Below are 20,553 nucleotides of genomic sequence, written 5' to 3' on the forward strand. Positions count from 1 at the left end.
TTGGGAAATTATTTTATTTATCAAATCATATTTTTGGCACAATCAGAGCCCTAAAAACCAAAGTCTATTACTCTTATGGAAACGAGAGAGTGCGAATGGGATTTTACTGTCCGCTTTACTTAATTAAGCCGTAAATTCCAGCCTGATATCTCCATGCGTCCCTGAGCTCAAATCTAGCTCTCCGAGTTAAAACAAACAGAGGGATGCGCGGAGGCATGAATGAGTCGTGCCGCTCGCCCACTCGCGTACGAAATAATACGAACCGCCAACAAAAACGGCAGTTGTATAATAAATTCAGTTTTGTCACGAACGAGAGAATGTGTTTGTGCATACGAGGATATTTAATGCCGCGCGTTGCATGATGTCGAAAAATAAAACCGACGGAGTGTGCATTCATTTGAATTTGGTCCGAGCTACTGCGCGAGCCCCTCGCAGCCGGCGGTCTGCTGAAAATTTGAGCGAGAGAGACTTTTGAATCAATACTCAGCAGCGAGCGAAGGAAGGCGAAATTCTCACGTTCGACCGGCCGGCCGGCCGGCTTTTTGCTCGCTGAGGTGTGTGTTTGCCGAACACCGCTAATGATCGGATATTTCCCTGGTGACAAGTGCTCTCTGCCGGAAAATGCAGGCTGACAAGCGGGAAAAACGAGAAAAACTATTGGCAGACGTGTCAGCGTCGGCTGAGGAGAAACTCGATCTGCTAACGCGACACTGCGGGTTGGCACCCGAGCTGATCTGAACCTATCTTTCTCCTCCGAATGAAAAGCTACCATTACTCATCCTCATGTGGGTGGCTTTCGGCGAAGCAATTTTGTATTTGGCTCAACAGTGTTTGGAAATTAAATTATAATAATGGATACTTCAAATAATATAATAAATTAAATAATTTAATTATTTATTCTCCATTCCATCGATATGCAGTCACAAATAAGTAAATCAGAAAATAGGCGAAATTTTTAAAGAAATTAATTTTTTAAGATACATTAAGTTTCCCAAAAGTGCTGAAAATGAAACCAAGATTAATTGAGCTCGATCAAAATGGTTTAAATAAATGTTAAAGTTAAACCAACAACAATTTAATCGCTTTTGGTATTCTTGTGTGTGATAGTCTCTCATATCTGTTTTTTGTTTTCGACAGAAAGTTGCAAGTTTTGGTTTCATAGCGCATATTATGCTCTCAGTGACACGCCTGAGTGTCTTATGCTTTATTTCAAGGGCTTTTGGCAGCATCCCGAGCAACCCTGTGTGTGGGATGACGGAACTAACTGTTGCTCCGAACAGATGAACATTTGGCTGCAAGCCATCTGCCTCTGCAGTGCGCTTACGTCACCCGATTTCCACGCAGCAGCATAGTATGAATCACGAAGTGGGCCGATGTTGTTTTCGCCTCGAGCCAGCAGATAATTAGTTTCGTAATTACACGTCCCGTACGTGCGTTAATTAATTCAAAAGGTGATCCGCGCGAGTACGCTCGCGGCGGCGCCAACGCAAAACTTTCTTTCTTTCGTTTCTGGGTCATTGTGGAGAGCGGTGCCGGAATGAAATGTACGCACAAGAGGAAATGGGAGCACTGCTTTTGAGTGGCAGTTTTTGCTGCCGTGGGTAGGCAAACAAGTGCACCAGCAGCAAAATAATTAGACAATGAATATTCATCTTGGCAGCCTTCGCTGGCAAGAAAAGCAAAAGCTAGAAGGCGGGTGGGTGGGTGAAAGTAAATTCAGAGAGACCCGCTCGCTACTCCACCGTGCAACTGACACGAGAGCAAATGGAAATGATGGAGGTTGAAGAAAGATGGCGAACGTGAGATATGCCAAATGTTAGGCCCAAAGGACGGCGAGTATGTTGTGCACATCGGCTGCCGGCATTAGGCGGGCTGTGTGTTTTCTGCCTGGTAAAGTAAAATAAAATAGAAAAAAAACTCGATAAAAAGTAGTCACTTAATACCGGCGAAAGAGGTGCTGCAAAAATCTACAGGCCGTTGGCAGCCAACATCAAAGCAGTCGTCGCTTTTTTTCACTTGCGCGAACTCTCGTTAAATAAAAGCGCCAGCTCATTCGCTTGTATTAAGAAGCGGCTTTTGATATAAAAAGCGCTCAAGTTATGTTTCGCTTCGTGATCAATATTTTTGGAAAACAAACAAGATTACCATCGGGTGGGAAAAGTTTATAGTTCTTATGCAACCGGCACAACTTGCATGCTGCACCGGCTGCATAATGTTTTAATAAACAAGGCGCTCTATATGAGCCAAATAAACATGCAAATTTAAGTTGTTTACGAAATTAAATTCTCAAGTTCTGTTGATAAATATTTCAGGAAAACAAACGAGATTATTGATTACCATCGGTACTATCGGGTGGAAAAAGTTTAAAGTTGTTATGCAACCAGCTCAACTTGCGTGCTGCCCCGGCTGCATAACGTTTTAAAAACAGGCGCTCTGTATGAGCTAAATTAACATGCCAATTAAAGCTGTTTATGAAATTAAATGCTCTTGCGTGGTGGAAAATTATATTAATTCATTTGAATGAAATTAAATTTTAACTCAACTTTCAGAAATGAACCACTCAACGTACACGCACCTCTACAGATCGGATCCCTGGGCCCGAAACGGAAGACCAAACCAAGTTTGCTGGCTTTTGAGAATGAAAGTGTTCACCTAAGAAAATGGATCCCTCTTTGGGCAACCTTGGGGATGCTTTAGCGTCCACGCACACCACCTACAGTGGGTGCACCGATATGGACCTAGTGCTTGGAGACTGCATGGAACGTCTGGGCACACGTTTAAGTATTCTAGAGACGGAGCTGAAATATGCGTGGCGAGCTTTAGATTTGTTATCACAGGAATACCTTCGGATGTGGGAGCGGTTGGAAAAGCTAGAAGGGTTGTTATTCGAGCAACAGGCCGTTATCTCACAGCTGCTGGAATTCTACTCAAACAGTGGCTCGTCCGAAGGGCCCCCTGCTAAACCATTGGCCCTTCTGCAATTAACAGCTGAAGAAGCACCACCACAAGAGGTGGGCGAGGATGTGGTGGCCTCTATGCATGGTGGAACGGAGTCCAGCAATGCTAGCTCGGCGGCTGAGTCACCCGATTTGCGTCATCTGCTGGCTGGACCACTCGCCATCACAGGTAATACCGTCGGCAATGAAAGTCTGGAGGCCCTTCTCCAAAGTCAGGCTGACGAGGCATTTTACCGAAGTCTCAACTCGGCGCACAGGGAAGATTTGACTCAGCCACAGATAACAATCTCAACAAATGAGCAGCCGCTGGGTATGATTTGGGAGGCTGACGAAGGGACCATAGATGACGCAGTGGCGGCAGCAGAAAAGAAAATAAAAGAGCTTGCAAGGGAAATTCCCACAATCGTAACTACAGGCTCGCCACGAGTTGAAGAGGGTGAGGGTGTAGACGAGGAGGAGGAAGCGAGGGCTAGAGAAGAAGCTGTGTTCAGTTCATTAGATTATAAGGATTACCGAGGGAATGCTCCGTGTGTAGATGAACAGGATTTGGCAAAGCTTAGCGAACTGAGTGTGCTTGATCAGGTTACTTTAGCAAAAATAAGTGAGCTCGATCGACTTTCCACTAAACTCCAACAAGACTCTGCAAATTTAAAAGAGTTGCAGAGCAAGCTAATGGAAAATCCAGAGCAGTTTGCGCAAGAAGTTCCTTTAGGGTCGTCAGGACTGGATATGGAGGCAATCAGGAGCAAAACCTCGGATAGTATTGTGGACCAGACTTTAAGGCAACTGTACGTTGCCTCGGAATTGGATAGTTGGAGTTATTCTAATTTAAACCCCAATAATGGAATTCTGTCGCGGCCCAACTCCCGCTTATCATCCGTCAGTGGGGCCACAGATCCTGAAATATCAGCAGCACTTGGTTCACCGAGTAGAGGTTTCGGGTCAACAATGAATGCGTCCATATATGATTCAAAATCTCCAACAGACTCACTCAGGTCTAGAAAAGAGTATATATCTTCGCCAAGAATGCGAACTCCTGAAGAACTTAATGAGCTCAAATCAGATCCGTTAAGTCCAACATCTCCTCCACCTCCTCCTGCGCCACCAGACTGCGGTCAGTTCAATCTGGGCTCATCACTTTCACTTACAAACTCGATGTCAATTATTAACTCGCTTGCTGCTCCTAAAGAAAGTAGAGACATATTAAGCCCAAAATCCCCGCGTTCTCCAAAATCACCACGTTTATCACCAAAGCATCAAAATTACTCGACCAAACCTGAATCAGCCGCTTCGAGGCTAGGACTTGTTGGCACTGGAACTGCTAAATCTGATTCAGGTCTTTCATCTCTTAGTAGCTGGTCAGCTTTAGAAAAATCGCCTCCTTCGCCTAGAAGTAGAAGTGATCTCATGATTGGCAGAATTTCACCACGCCATCAGAGTCATCTTCATCAACATAACCACCACTCTGATGTCGCCAATTATCTTACTAGTTCTTCACTAATGACTCAATTGCAAAATAAAAGCTTGTCTCATCAAAAACTAAGTGGTTCATCATTGATAGGAAATCAGTATTTGCCCGCAACAGACAATATTGGTGCGAGTCCGAAACATAGGTTCCGAACGGCCTCTCCGTTCAGCGAATACTTAATAAGGGCTGACGCAAATGAAAGCTCACTTTATTCCGTAGCAGGCAGCAACACAACCTTGACCTATTCCACGCTATACACTAGAGGTTCCAGCGCTTCAACAACCTACTCAACGTACTCAGCATCAAAGCTGCCAAAACCTGACATTACAGCCCACACTTCACATGCCCTGCCTGTTCAAACACCTCCTAGTCCTGCGTCTAGTCACCGAGTAGGAAGTTCCATGGCGGACATGGAGGAATACAGAAATGCTATGTACCGCACAATGTTCCCGACTGGAAATATTACAGACGCACTATCGTACTACCCTACTCAAAGTACCTCGCCAAGGTACGATTACGTGTCAACCAGTGTTTTGCCAACTGCACAGCGATCAGGAAGAATTAATCTAACGCCTAGTCCTGGTGATACCTCAAGCTCAATTAAGTCTGTTGAGTCAGGCAGGTATACAGACGCTCATTACATGCCACCTTCGTACCCTATCGAATCAAAGAGATATCAGTCACAACCACCACCACCTCCTGCTCCTTCTAGATTGCCAGAAGATGACCGATATCATGATCAGAATTGGCCCCAGAGAACTGACAGGTCACTTCATGAGTCAGAGGCAAGTTGGAGACATACAGGCCAAAGGCAGTTGAAGGCGCAGCAGTCGATGGATCAGGGTCCGATGCCACAACAGTTTGTGGACTCAACAGGTGTGATAGTTTCTCAGTCAGGATACATATCAATCTCCTCGGACATTAAAAGCTCCAGCAGTTCATCGGAGAGAAAGCCTCAAAAGAAATCAAACAGACGAGCCACGTTGAAAACCGCCATGAGCACCGTCAGCAGCTGGATTCCAGATTTACATTTGTCAATGAAGCGAAGTAGATCAAACTCATTGCCGAGTGGAGTGGAGCAAGATGAAGAAGGTGTTAGTCATAAACCTCAGCAGCAGCAACAGCAGCAGCCATCAACATCATCATCAACAATATTTAGCTTGCCGAAAAAGCGAAGAAAAAACATGATAGTGTCCACTGTTTCTGGAATATTGCAAAAAGCTAAGAGAAAGGGGCGCAGATCTTTTTCTTATTCAGACGGAGAACAATCTGAGTCAGAGTGGTCTACGAAGTACAGCAGTGCAGCCTCTGATCAAGAAAGTGAAGAAGGTATTAATTTATTATAGATAAATTTTAAAGATATTACATATCTAGTTTATCTTTTTGATTATTGTTATTTATATTTTCACATTGCTAAAAATAGATTGTTGAAAAAAGGTTTTGTCTTTTGAGTTAAATTATGACGAAATAATAATCAATAATATTCTCAAATTTTTTATTATAAAATTTCAATATTTTTTTAATATTGTTTTGAAATGTCACTGTCAGGTATTAAGAGAATGGAAGAGAATAAAGATTAAAGTTGATATGATGCCAAACGAAATGAAGTGACTTAGAGTGAAAGAACTCGATGAACGGGGCCTAAAGATATCTTGATTTCCCGGAAAAAATTTCCTAATTACTTAAAAACTTAAAGTTTTCAACACATACTCACACGTCATTTCGATTAATTTTATTATTCTTTTATTAAAAAAATTTATTCTTGGATTTTGTGTGATTTTTTTAGATGCAGAAGTCCACTTTGCGCGTGTGTCAGTCAAGAAAAACGTTCAACCACCAGCACAAAATCAAAGTTCAATGCCGAGAAATGAGTCTGAAACAAACATGAGCGAAAAAGCAGACTCTGATCCGTTTGCAGACATTCCTGATGAAGATACTGCAAAAGAAATGTTTGCCACTGTGGGCGATATCAAAAGAAACTCGATAGAAGATAAGGCTGAAGAATCTGTGCAGTTGCCACCTGTGCCGATCGGCGTTGTGTCCAGAGAATTCGCCGTGTCACGTGCTCTAGGGAAATATAGGCAGCGTCATTCCTCGGCGTCAGCATCGGAAGAGCAGACTGGTTCCGGAGAAGACTCAAATTGGGCTCTTTCAACAGCTGCTCCCTCTGGTGGGTCTGGTGATGAAGTTTCATCCGGTGGGCATTCAGGAAAAGAAGAAAAACCAGAAGAAGTGCAGCCACAGCCAGCACCAGTTGAATCGAAAATACCAGAGCCACCTATAAAACCGGCACCTATCTTATCGATCAATCAAGAAGATAATCAAATTTTCAATCAAAATACCTTTCAGGACGTTGAAAATAACTTCAATTCAGTGTTCCAAACTATGGAGCATTTGCAAAATACAAACCAGTTCCAAACAATGCGTGCTCCAAGCATGAGGATGGCTATGAGGCAGCAGGCAAGTCTGGAAATTCCAAACTTGCGAGGGTCACTTGACGATGATGACAATCGCAGCACGCACTCCTACAGAAGCACATCACGAGTGTCTTCCAGGCGCCAAAGCACCGAAGAAAGTATTGACAGTGAGGATGAGTGGTACTGCTACGAGTTGAGAAAACTGGAGGAAATGGAGCGCCTAAACGACGAAGATCTGGTGAGGGAACAAATGGCCCTTGAGCCGGAAGAAAAAGTAAAAGAAAAAATGTCAAATGTGCTTGAAGAACTGAAACAAAAGGCTGTAACCGGCTCAGATCCAAAGCTTAAAATTCGAGATGCCAACTCATTTGAGGACGACAACTCTTCCTCTGTAAGGTCAATTGAGTCTGCCTTCTTTTCGGGAGGCAGCGATAGCTTAGCCGGACAGGCACCCGTTCAGCAAGCAACGCCTGTTCACGCCTTGAAACCTCAAAATCAGCACTCCGAGACAGGCAGCGAGTTCAGTTCAGAATCTGCATTCACTTCAGAGAAGGACCGTCGTCCAAGCACAACTTCATACCCTGAAGTAGAGGAGGAGCACGACGACGCTTCATCAGGATCAACCAGCGGACCTGACAGCCCACACCACAGTTCAGAAGAATACTCAGATCAGCACGACATTGGCCGCTCTAGAGTCAGTTCAAATGCCAGCACCTTGCGAAGGCCTTTGGACTCTATAAGCATGGCACCGAGTGAGCCTCCTGAAAACACAGGGTCCCTTTTCGGATCTGTATCTGCCTTGCCCACCGAGAGAGACAGAGCGGACAGTACGGTCACAGTTACGTCTTCGATTGCGCGCCTGCGTTCGGAGAGCATTAGTGAAGAAGGTGGAAAAGGAGAAGGAAGCAAGTGGAAATTACTGAAGGCTCTCAAAGAAAGGAAGGCTGAGGATAAAATCAACCAAGAAGCCGCGTCACAGGCCAGTTTGACGGTAAGCTTATTGCTCATGGCAGCGTACACACAATTAAAATTTAAATGTGACTAAATGATATTAAAACAATTTGTACTTATTCTTTAATTTAATTAATATAATATCGGTTCAGAAAAATAAACTAGCATTCCGTCTTTCAGATTGATTCACCAAAAACCGAATCGGTGAGTCACGTGTAAAAGTAAATCAAGGTCGGGCTTGCATCACATTCAGCCATTTATATATTATACCAACTGAATTGTCAAAAGTACCTTGTTCGAATTGCTACATTCATATATACATGAGTCCAAACGTTCGGCATAAAACATGAATATTCTCACATCATGCTGCTCTATTGCATGGCTTCTTTTTCTCCACAAACTCTCACAACGTTCTCACCTTCAAGTCATCTTATAAATGGATTCAATGTGTACTGTTTTCAACACACAAGTCTTCTCTATATTAAAAAAAAAAAATAATTTTTCTGCTAATCTATATATCAGTGTATTTTTCTCAATGACAGTGTTAATCGGATTAATGGAATTTTCAGCACTAATTTCGTTCACGTCTCGGAATTTCCAACACACATATTGCACGATTTTCACATTTTGAATCACACATTTCCATCTTTCTCTCGCTCTGGCCCTTCCTTTCTATAATGTCCTTTGTCACGAAACACTCACATACACACGTTAAATATTATTAGTGTGCAAACAGCATGAAACTCAAGTGAGCGCCGCCGCTTCGCTCCCCTATTAAAACCTTTCTCTCATTCCTATATTATGCTCTTTCTCTCTCAAAATGTTATCAACACATTATATATTACAACACACGGACCTGTAAAACATTCTTTGAAAATTTAAACGACCGTCGTCTTCTTTAGGCGCACTTAACAATTCACAAAGACGCTCTAACGTCGTGACCTAGCTAGTGTGCCGTGCACTTGACAAACAGAGCCTCTCTCGCTCACCAAAAGTTACTCTCTTTGTTTCTTTTGACGGCCAAAGTCACGAGCGTCTATCTCAGAAACGCCTTTTTCATTTGGCCCAATTTCCGAGTCCCATCGCCTATCAATAGATAAAAACATCTAGCCGAACGTGACGTGCAAAATGTTCGGCTTCCGCACCAGAAACCTAGCCGATCATAATAGGTTAATGAAAACAACAGCGATTTTCGAAATGGACAGAGATTCTCAATGTTTGATAATATCCTCTTTTACTTGTATATGTATATCGTGTTATCTCAGCAACATGTTGGTCCATCTGCTTGGAATTCGCAATCGGACACATTATATGAAATTGGTTTACGAATTGCGAATTCCGAGTGTGAATTTCGGTCTCCATGCTTGCGTTCCCTTTACCACTGTCCGTGATGTAACTCTGCATTAGCCTGCTTCTGTTGCGACCATAACTGCATGCCAAAATGTATCAGCGCGGGATTAACGCGAGTTATGTGTTTGCAGAATGGTGCCGGAGTCGGTGGTGACAGCGGAGGACGTGCCAATGGGTAAGTCGCAGTTACACCCTCTGTAATCCCTCTGTGCCCGTTTAATTATCGGTGACCGCGTGCCTAAAAAAATAATTCTCTCTTGCACACCAATCGTGCCAATGCGGCTGTGACCAGACTCCTTTCCTCTGCGCTAAGATTAAAAATATAATTTTTTTACTGAAATCGCTGTAATGTTTTATATTTTGGCAAATTAATTTCATTTTTTTTTTTTTTTAATAAAACAACAATAATTTACACCGGGCCTAATTTTAATGCTGGACTCTGAAAAAATCATGAACCAAGAAATTATAATGCACTTACCAAACTGCATTTTCTGTATTTCCACCTCTAGAGAAATGAGATTAATAAATATTTTGCAATGGATTGAACTGCAATTCTGCCAGTTCTTATTAATAGAAAAAATAATTTATCTTTTTAAATAATAATCACTTTGAAAAACGTTAATAATAAATATTGCAGTCTCAGGATTTCCTAGAGGTTTACTTATTTGGCCATTTCTTTTTATGTTGTTTATCTGAAATTGATCTGCGTGCATCATCACTTTGAGGCTCAGTCGGCGGCGGATCTAGGTGTCTAGGGGTTGGGCTGGCGTGCCCAGCTCAACTTTCGAGCAGCGACTCCCTGGAGAGTGATGAAATAAAATAAGATTTTTTGTGCAATAAGCATTTCCGATGCCTTTTTTGCGTCTCGGCATCGCAGCTGCGAGGAATAAAAATGGCCCTGCGTGCCAAAACAGCAGCCGCTTTTTGCCTAAAAGCAGTCCCGCCGGCCGTTCGCGAAAGGAGCTCTACATCACCGTCACTCAAACTTTGTCATTTCTCTCGAGCCGACCATCAGTAGAGCAATGCGAGATAAAATGAAAATTCCATTCCGCCATAAATCTAACTGCTCTTTGGGTGCTGTCAGCCGAAAGAAATGAGAAGGCGAGCGAGCGCTTTTGTGTGGTGAATGCGCACAAAAAAAAATCCACTTTGTTTTTGATGAGAGATCGCCAATTCCAATTTCCGCTCAATTGCAGCCCTCGGCAGCCCTTTCAGCGGAATATACCTGTAGTGAAATAATCTGCTACTTTTTTCATCTTTTAATTAAGCTTCTTTGAAATACCAATTATTTATATTATAGATTCATTTATTTAAAACTCTTAATATAATTTAAATTTTTTAAACTGCATTATTTTTAATTTTAATTTATAAAATTTATTCTGTTGATTTTTTAAAAGTTTAAGCAACAAACAATTAAACTACAGGGACCGATCTTAAGCACAAAATTTTATGTTAAAATTGTAAATTTTCAATATGAATTATTTACAAATAAAATTTTACTTTTCAATCATTAAAATTGAAATGAAATTATTTATTTTGAACTGAAGCTCATTCAAGATTTTCAAGCATCAGTTAAATTTTAAATTTATTTTTTCTAAAATTCATAAAATTTTATTATTTATGATGGAATTTTACCGTTTTTTTTGCATTTTCCAAAATTTCTGCAGAGCGTTGAATAAGAGGCAGAAAATTATCCAGAGGGACCAAAGTCTCTCTCAAATTAAGAAATACTGTACGTTTCTCGGGAGTGGAATTCGCGGGGCAGGGCGTCTCGAGTGCATCTGCTCGTAAATTAGTTGGGTGGTGCGGTGCAGTAGGCCGCGATCTTGTTTTGCGGGTTGCCACAGGACGCAGGCCGGCCGTACGTATCTCGGTCCGGCGGAAAGTGAGCAACAGCCGCAGCAGTACATAATAAAACAGAGGAGGCAGCGGCCGTTTTACGATCGAGCGAGCGAAAGAGAAGGAAAGAGCAACACGGCGTTAATAATGTTGTTTTTCGTAGATTTGCGCATTCAACCGTCGATAAACGTGTGTTTTTTGCTCTTGGTTTTATTGCAGGCACCCAGGAGACAATCCGTTCTACAGCAACATCGACAGCATGCCTGACATCCGCCCTCGAAGGAAATCCATCCCCCTCGTCTCTGAGCTGGTAAATAAACTCCATTTTTTTTTGCCCCCGACGCCGGACGAATTAAATTCATTCGCAATCAAGTGATGCTTTTATCCACCCCCGTCGAGATGCGCAATTTTTCTCTTTGTCCTTTTTTTTTGGAAAAAAAAAACTTTTTGATATTTCCTCTCTCTCCTTAACTACCCCCCGTTGTCATTAAACTTAATAATACTTTGGTGGTGGTGACGTCACTCCTTTAATGGCAATTAACAGACCCTACTTCCTCACTTTCCGCAAAATGTTGTTTCTCTCACCTACATGGTCCATTGTTTTATGATATACTCTCTCTTTTTACGTTGGTGTGACAGTTACACTACCACTATAATACTTTCTCGCCCCAACCCTCTCTTTCTCTCGTATGGCCCAGATCCTTGTCCAAGGCCCACCGTCAGGGATTTTATTATGTGTGTGTGTGCTTCCCTGTGCCCTAATGCTGTAACATCTTCTGTTATCTCTCTCAAAAGCCCCCTTTTATCTGAAAGCGCGCTTTTTCCGCAACTTATTGCTGCTGCAAAATTATGTTTGTTCTGCGCTTTCCTCAAAACATATCGCAAAAACAAGGTTCTTTTCTCTGTTTCTTGAAAGTTTAAGTAAAAATCGTAAAAATTTAGAAATATTTAATTTTGAATAATATTAACATTCTAAGTTTCCTGCTTTAATTGCTACAAAAAAAATTGAAAATAACAGCCCTGATTATTTTATATCATGCAATAAAAAGTTACGTATTAAATAAATATTTATATTAAACTTATTTTTGTTCATTCCTGAATCAAGTCAATAGAAAATTAAACCAAGAGCTGCTGACTTGATTAGTTGGAAATAGAATAATTAATATAATTTCAATATTTTTTTGTGCAATTTCAATCATTTAATAAATTTTATAGTTATTCCTTTAACACAGCTTTTTTACAATCCTGATTATTCACATTTTAATTTCTCAATTTTTCCCTGCTGAAAATGCGCGCTTTTCCCTGAAGTTTTATATGTTAGTGTGTCAACAAGATACTAATCACCACGTTCAATGTGTTTCCGATTTGGCCTTCGACTATCACAGGTTCTCAAGGTACTACTCCAATCAACTCTAGTGCATGCCTTACAGAGTTTGATTAGCAACTAGTAGATCATGAATTGAGACGCTTTTAGACAAAATTCAACTCCTCCAAATATATATCATATTTCCTCTGTTTTCCTTTGAAAAAAAAAATACATCTGTAATTGTTAAAAGTTGATCCATTTGTGGGGTTGAAACTGAAAACAATGCACGTGACCTCAACCTTTTGAAACACACACTAATGCACCCTTTTTGAACACGCGGCGCATCATTGTGTATTCCATTAATATCTGAACAGGGCATTCTCCCTCGCATTAGGAGGAGAAAGTCGTGTCGGCTCTAAAGCATTTTTCAGTGTATGCGTCCCGCCCTAATCCCCGTGTGAAATATTATTAACACCTTCCTGCACGCTCGTTAGACCGTCATGTCATCTCAGTGTTTCTTCATTAAACCACACTTTGCATCCCTTTTTCACGATGAATTTAATTTCATAACAAATTCAGTAGAAATGAGCTGCTGATTTTTTTTATAATTTTTAATTTATATTCTTCACATTGATAAGCATAAACTCCAAATTGGTTTGGAGTCATTTCTCACATTTTGCTGCTACTGGAGTTGATTACAATCGTTGTCGTATCGTAGATTAGCGCTTTCGACGGTAGCATTTATGCAAATGACGCTCGTGTAAATACACATGTACACTCTCACAACGTGTTATTACATTAGTTTGCTGTGTTGGAGATAATGGTCATTACACATTTAAATATAGAGGCGCGCAGAAGTTTCACTTACACAAGTTGGCTCTTTGTTCAGGAGCGAGTTTTTATACATGATTAAATTAGCATTTTAATAAGACTGGAGCTTCTCATAGAATTTTATTTAAATTCATTTTTTCTGCGGCAAACTTTGCAAGTTCACGTTTCAGCAGTATTTTTTAACTTATATAATTTCGATTCATATCTTCGACACAGAACGAGAGCTAGTCGTGCCTTGTAAATAGCGGGTAGATATGGTTTTGTTTGAGTTTGGCTCGTATAATTCATCTGTGCTCGCGCCTCGAGCCTTAACACACATACAGACCGCAAACACACGTATAGAATAGAAACTTCTATTTTTATTTCTTGCACACAATTTCCGTTTTGTTACGACCACGAATAAAAAAACTTTTTGCATTGCAGACAATGGCAGCAACAAAGCGCAACGCCGGACTGACCTCGGCCCTGCCTCGAGCCACCTTGAACGACGAGGAACTGGTAAGTCGGCCCCAACCAACCCTTTTGCTCTATAAAATGACGATAATTACCGTGCAGCTAAAGAGCGAACTGTTTGTTTTACGACCGGAAAAATAAATACATGCAATGAGGGTGAAAATATTAATTTTCCGTTGGTCCAGTTTTGATTCTACTCGATTTTGAGTTTTGGAGGATTTTATATTCGTTCACGGGGGCTTTACGTGTGCGATTCTGCTACCTCACCTTTATAAATATCTCTTCTTTTTCACTCTGTTATTAACGTTTGTCCAATCTCTACTACTACTAATGACTGAAAGGATATATCCACATATTCAAATTCTCTTTTCTCAAATTTGGCTACTTTTCGATTTTTGATTTATTTTGTAGTCTAGCACTCTGGACATACATATTCACGTCTCTCTTTCTATATATTTTTCTTCGCCACCACCCCCTGAACCCCTTTAATGGTACATACACTGTTATTGTACCTCTCACGCATTTTACTCTACAAGGCCGAATGTTTTCATTGTCATTTGATTTCTTTCTCTTTCTTTCGTGAGATGTGTCCTGTTTTCTTTCTGTTTTGTACGGATACTTAACTATGCACACTTGAACCGGACAAATATACGCCCCGTGTCTATTGCTTTACACATATGTACTCTGTGTGCAGCAATGACAAAAAACGACGCTTCTCTTTCCGTCCCTCGGCCAAATGAAGAGGGTCAAATCGATGTTTTCTGCGCGGTTCCCTCTTCCGTATTCTTTTCTTTTCGCTTCTCCAAGCCTAGTGTGTCGGTCGTAAATTTTTTCGCAGACGCACTTCCACTTTTGTCTCTCATTGTGTATGCTAAGTATCCAAGTGTTGTCTCTTGACCCCCTCTCTCTTTCTCTTTTCTTCATGCGTGTTGTCCTTTGCAGTCAGCCCGTATACCTTTGGAGCAGGTAAAAGCAACCAAATTGAATTCTGGAGCTTCTGCGCTTTATAAACCCCAACCTCCGTTGCTTTACGTGTCTGTTTCCGTGTTTTACATTTAGTGATATGCCAAGTCTTTTTCAAAGACAAAATGAAAATAAAAACTGCACTTTTGGATGTCTGAAAAAAAATGATTAAATCGTAATGAATGTTTGGAAATTTTATAACCACACGCAAAATTCTCCCTCTTCTGCATATCACTCTTTGTATTGCATGAATTACTTAGTCTTCGTCAGCTTCTTTCTGTAGAATGACTTTTCTTACATGGTAGCAGCGTATTATAATCGTTTTTCGTTCACGTTTTATATATTTATACCCAGTTGAGAACACAACGAGAAACACAAAAGTTATCGCTTTCTCATTTAAATTTGCAGTTCCATGTTGTTGAGAGTAATTTACTTTGATAAATCGACATCATAAACTCGCTTTAAACAAAAATCACCCAGCGTCTCGTGCATCAGACGAGACCGATCAACATTAAGATCATTCAGTTCCATCAAGTGCAACTTTTCACATTAGCCATGCACAACTAAACTTACAACCTCTAAAGTTGGTTACAAATTACTTTCCACGTTCTCGTTATATTTATAGTGGCATATTGGTTTTTTGAACACGCAGACATACATTTTAGACATTACGAAGTTCTATTAGAGTTTAGGCAAAGTCCACTCCTATTGTGCTTCCAAGCTTCATGAAAATATCCACGAGAGTATCCATAGGATTAGTTGATTAGTTAAAGACAATCATGTTTTTTACGTGTCATTTCAATCTCTCATTGTTTCATATTTTTAGCTCTCATTCATTTGTTATTGCATCAATTGAGAAAAATGTGTTTTTAACTCTCACTCACAAATATTCATTAAATTATCAGTGTCAGCATAGGTTACGTTTCTCACACTATCACTTGTTACTCAAGTTATATAATTAAGTCTCATTGTTCAGTTTCCTCGTCATTGGTATTATGTGTGTCTGAGAATGTGTGTGTTACTCAATATATATCTCATTATTTGCGGAGGTCGTATACATATAATTTATAACATTATATTGATTAATCTGTGTGTGTCACAGTGCACTTTTGCAGATGGTAGTTTATAGTCTTGTCAATGGAAAAAGCAGTTTTTGTAATTATTTATATTTCTGTCGGACAAATTAAGCAATATGCAAACACTTTAAAAATTTATATTGCAAAAAATAAGAACACTACATGCAACAGCAAAAAAATCAGTGTCGACAAAAATTCACTCACTTAACAAGCTACAGCTTTGCAGCAATATTTTGGGGATTTCATTTTTTCAAATAAAAAATTTAAATTATTACATAAAACGCAAATTAAATTTTATCCAAGTGGCACTGATTAAATTTGGATTAAATAAACTGTGCATAAAATGAACACACAGAAGACGCATTTTAGAAACCGACTCTCATTAATTTCAGCTTCATTAGTAAATATATATTAATTCTATGGATAGCTGAGTCTCAGTTGCCAAAGTAGTTGGCAGTTGACCAGAGTTGCGAATGCGCCCTATCTTGCAGAAGGCAGAGTTAAATAGGACTCTGCCGGTGAAATGCGCCGCATGACCTATTATTATGATCTATATATTATATATTATAGCCACATTCATACATATTTGAGTCGTTCGTATATCGATATATAACATACCTTAGCGATCATGTACACGTCACGTTATTTACATATCATTATACTTTTTATGTCAAATTTGAAAAACGGATTTGTCTCACGTGAGTTTGGCATCCCCGCAGAAAATGCACGTGTACAAGAAGACGCTGCAGGCGCTCATCTACCCCATCTCGAGCACGACGCCGCACAACTTCGTCCTGTGGACGGCCACGTCGCCCACCTACTGCTACGAGTGCGAGGGGCTCCTGTGGGGCATCGCCCGCCAAGGGGTCCGCTGCACCGAGTGCGGCGTCAAGTGCCACGAGAAGTGCAAGGACCTCCTCAACGCCGACTGCTTGCAGAGTGAGTTTTGCTGCTTTTTTATTGCCTCTTTCCCGACAATGGCCCTTTCGCATTCAAACTCACAAGCTGGCCGCCCGCTGGGACTGCGAAAAGCGGCCGGTCCGCTTTTCCACCACTTCCGAATATAATCAAAGGCCCTTGTTAGGTTTCCGCCCTCCAATTATTTTCCTCTTTGCCTTCGTAAGTTTTATCTCCTAAAAAAATTTATTTGGAAATTTATTTTCTTATTTATTAATTTAAATTCATATATGCAGATATTGACTCCGGAACTGAAGGTCAGCAACTGAAAGATCGTAAGATTGAAAAAGTTTGCTAGCAATTTGTGGCGCTTCTTTACTTCATACATTTGCTAGCAGAGCGTAAAATTTAATATCAAAGCCGCGCGCTCATGAATCAAAAACTCATATTTTTTCATTCGACAGTCGTTCGCTGCAATTTAGGTTGTTAAATCCATCTCCTTCGTAAATTCTCATTCCACTGGAACGAAAGGGAAAAAGTCGCCCGTTCATCTTTCTCATCCACGTTATTAAATTTGCGGCATTTTGCTCTTGTGACACAAAAAAAGTGAAATAATAAGTCGTCAGACAAGAGCAACTTTTGCTGTTTTTTATTTTCATTTAGGGCGACGCATTCCAATTGTCCCTTTATTTTTTGATGGCAAAAATGAGCATAAAAAATGTATTTCAACCAAGCAGGTCCACTTTCTCTCCTGAAAATATCATTAAAAATTTGTATTCCTCTCACAAGTAGCAAATTCTGGGTCTCACATTATTTTTTAAATTGAAATGTCAGAAAACTGAAACGAACGCCAAAAATTTAGTGTCAGAAAAATTAATGTTATGAAAATAATTTCTCGAGCCATAAAGAAATTTTTGATATAATATGTTTGAATTTTAAATACATCTGCGCTTATTTCTCCGACCTATCCATTTTACTAAAATTATGAATGACTGTTTGGATTTATTTTAAGTTTCCTGACATTTCATTATCAGACCTAATGTGGTGCCCCGCAGATTCGACACGAATGCGGCATGCTAAACTTGTTTTCCGCCAAGATGCGGACGTGACGCGACTATTTAGAGAAGTGATTTTCCGCCACACACGAGAGTAATAAGATTAAATTTGGCTGAACGAGCGCACAGGCAAAACAAAACTAGAGAATGTCTGGCTCGACCATGTCTGCGGTTGATCGTTTCGTTTTGCAGCCACAAATCCGGTGACTAATAAACTCGCATTCGATCAATCACTTTTTATATTTTCGCGACACGTCCATGAAGTTTTGGCAGCTGCGCGAATATCGCACAGCTTGATTGAGAAGGCGGCAGCACGGATTTGAACTCTGACATTTTGGTGCTGCTGCAAACTTTACTTACTGTGTAGTCGCCGGGGATATATTGATTTTGAATAATAATAGAAGTACGCGGAGAGAGAAAGGCCGGCGAAAGTGAGTTGAGATGTACATAATATACATTTATATAGAGAGAGTGTGGCCGCCCCGGGAGGGTCCAATGCATCGTTTTTCACCCACCCGAGCAGCACCCAATTTCTGCGAGCCACTTGATAAAATTCGCAGCTGCCGCCTTTGATGTGGTGCAGGAAGAATTCAACCAACTTCTCTGTCCCTTGTAATCGCATTCGCCCAAACAAATCAAATATACTTCAGCTCATTTTCACATCTCCTATCAGATTCAAACTAGATGCAGTAGATTTGGAAGTATTTTTGAAAATTTGGTCATATTTTTAGCAATTTATTGAATTGAATCATAAAAATTGCAAATTCTATAAATCTAAATTTAGCAAAACAAATGCAATTCCAATATATTTTGAATTGAATCTTCAATTTCAATTTAAATTTTTTCCCTAGTAAAAAAAAAATAATAATAGAATTCGCAAGTCTTATCATATAAAAAGAGCAAAAGAGAAGAGCTGAAATCATTTTTCATCGACGACGAAGGAGATTTTCATTATTTTTCTAACAAAAATACATCGCTTCACAAATCCCTTTGCAAAAAAGTCCATTGAGCGTTTCATTCAGCAATCTGGAGAAAGCGTCCTCCGCCTGCAGATAACAAGCACACGCGCACAAAAGCGGGAAATTTGAGCCCACCTGACAAGGCGTAATGACATTGTTACAGGGGCCGCTGAGAAGAGTTCCAAACACGGCGCCGAAGACAAGGCCAACTCCATCATCACGGCCATGAAGGAGCGCATGAAGCAGCGCGAAAGAGAAAAGCCTGAAATATTTGAGCTTATTAGGTGAGTTTGCAAACTCTTTTTTGTTCTTTGATATAATGTCATGAAAGAGGAAAATAATACTGCGTGGGAGCTCCAAAAGCTATTGTAAGATTCGCATCATTAATAAGCCCGTCCCAAAAAGGCAAAAAAAAAAAAATATGTACTAATTGCAAACAATATATAAATATAAAATGTATTGAATATTAATTTCTTTGGTGGAAGTTTTTAACTTTCCTCTAATTTTTTCAATCATCAAACGTTTTTTGAGCTCCCAGCGCTCCATCCATTCAGAATAATTCCCTGACGGTGCTTCAAAGCTCGTCACCCACCCAGTGCCCAACTTCCTCCCCAAGAGGATTATTAATCCCCAGTAAATCTTCCTCGTCACAAATGAAGGGCGGCTCTTGGTTAAAATCAATACATTCGTTTCCCAACGGCACCGGTTTGCATCGAAAATTCAACTAATGGTCATCGATTTAGCTCCTTCAGAAGATTTCCATCAATTTTCATTCCCCCTAGTTTTTGGTGCACCAAAATAGCTGCCCTTTGATGTTCCGCCTTTTTAAAATGCAAACCGCGAGCAAACATTAGGGGAGAGTCGAATATTTGCATCTCCTCTCGAAGTAGCTTCCAGATTTCGGAAAAGTGGCACTCGTGGAAAAGCCGTGATTGATAAGTCAACAAAGTTACACCGCGCGAGAAGAGAAATAAAATTCCTCATTACTTTCCAACCTGCGGCACACGTGCCTGGGGAACGAAATCAGTCTGGTGCTAAATTATTCATGAGCAATTCATAAATATTCCAATGAAATTCTGCCAAATTTTATCACTTTTCTCTGGAGTAACAAGTTCTTCCGATGAATTGTTCGTCTCGCTTTTCTTTGCCTCTCGCGCCGCGTTCCGATGACACAGAGCCCCAAATTATCGATCGGCCGAGCCGACACGCACCCTCTACCCGCCTCTTTTTCACAAATGTAACCTGCAGCCCAAAACTAACGCACTTTTAGAGCCGTTTTCGGAGTCGAGGAAAAGAGCCACATCGGCCACATGAAAGCAGTGAAGCAGTCGGTCCTCGATGGCACCAGCAAGTGGTCGGCAAAGATTGCCATCACAGGTTTGTCCCTTGCAGATGCAAAAAATAAAACTACCTCTGTGTCTTTTTATATGATCGTGTCTGCGGTGTTTCCAAATGAATTTTGATCGTGCAGGCTTTGAACAGAGCTGCTTTTTAATTATTAAAAAACAAAGTGACGCGTGTGAGTTGGCATTTTCACGCTGTACATAAATATAAAAACATTTGATTGCTGGTGCGAGTGTGACGCGTTTTTCACCCCAATTTGTAACAGATGAACAAAGCCCACCGAGCTGAATTGTATTGGCTTATTGGAATTCTGCTTCCGCTTCAGGTTTCTGTTACACCGAACTGCCTTTTCGCAGCTACCCATCTGCATTCTATTGCTGGAGGGTTGAGCGTGGCTGCAATAAAATTCAATATCAAACTTCAGCTGAAACGTCGAGCCCGCGAGCTTTTGTAAATTGCTTGTTCAATTTAATTTTAATTTAAACTGAGAGGGTTTTTTTACTCTAAACTCTAAATTACTATATTTAATGGTTTGCCACACTTTTCATTTAAATTATACCTAAGAATTAAAATTGTTCTTTAAAAGGAAAATAGGCTTGCTTAGTTGTGAAAAATTTAGCTTATTTTTATGAGGTTATCAATCTTTTTATAATGCAAGTTAAAAAAAAATTCTCATAAAAATTGTTC

General features: G+C 40.4%; 1 protein-coding gene across 16 annotated transcripts in view; it reads left to right on the plus strand.

Moving 5' to 3' along the window:
- LOC132203426 (protein unc-13 homolog B) overlaps positions 1 to 20,553 on the plus strand; it is a 170,268-nt gene that overhangs the window by 135,981 nt on the left and 13,734 nt on the right. For 5 of the 16 annotated variants that reach the window (XM_059631220.1, XM_059631222.1, XM_059631223.1 and 2 more), the window contains 8 exons: positions 9,275 to 9,318; positions 11,202 to 11,292; positions 13,543 to 13,617; positions 14,515 to 14,538; positions 16,331 to 16,550; positions 16,805 to 16,825; positions 18,686 to 18,806; positions 19,793 to 19,899. In XM_059631220.1, coding sequence (XP_059487203.1) covers positions 9,275 to 9,318; positions 11,202 to 11,292; positions 13,543 to 13,617; positions 14,515 to 14,538; positions 16,331 to 16,550; positions 16,805 to 16,825; positions 18,686 to 18,806; positions 19,793 to 19,899 — 703 coding nt within the window. Of the gene's footprint in view, positions 1 to 2,549; positions 5,755 to 6,211; positions 7,834 to 7,973; positions 7,998 to 9,274; positions 9,319 to 11,201; positions 11,293 to 13,542; positions 13,618 to 14,514; positions 14,539 to 16,330; positions 16,551 to 16,804; positions 16,826 to 18,685; positions 18,807 to 19,792; positions 19,900 to 20,553 lie in introns of all 16 variants that reach the window. The other 11 variants (XM_059631209.1, XM_059631218.1, XM_059631219.1 and 8 more) reach the window with 9 other exon arrangements.

The sequence above is a fragment of the Neocloeon triangulifer genome, unplaced genomic scaffold (genome assembly GCF_031216515.1).
Source record: "Neocloeon triangulifer isolate White Clay Creek 2 clone unplaced genomic scaffold, ASM3121651v1 ptg000017l, whole genome shotgun sequence".
In the NCBI taxonomy this organism is placed as follows: Eukaryota; Metazoa; Arthropoda; class Insecta; order Ephemeroptera; family Baetidae; genus Neocloeon; species Neocloeon triangulifer.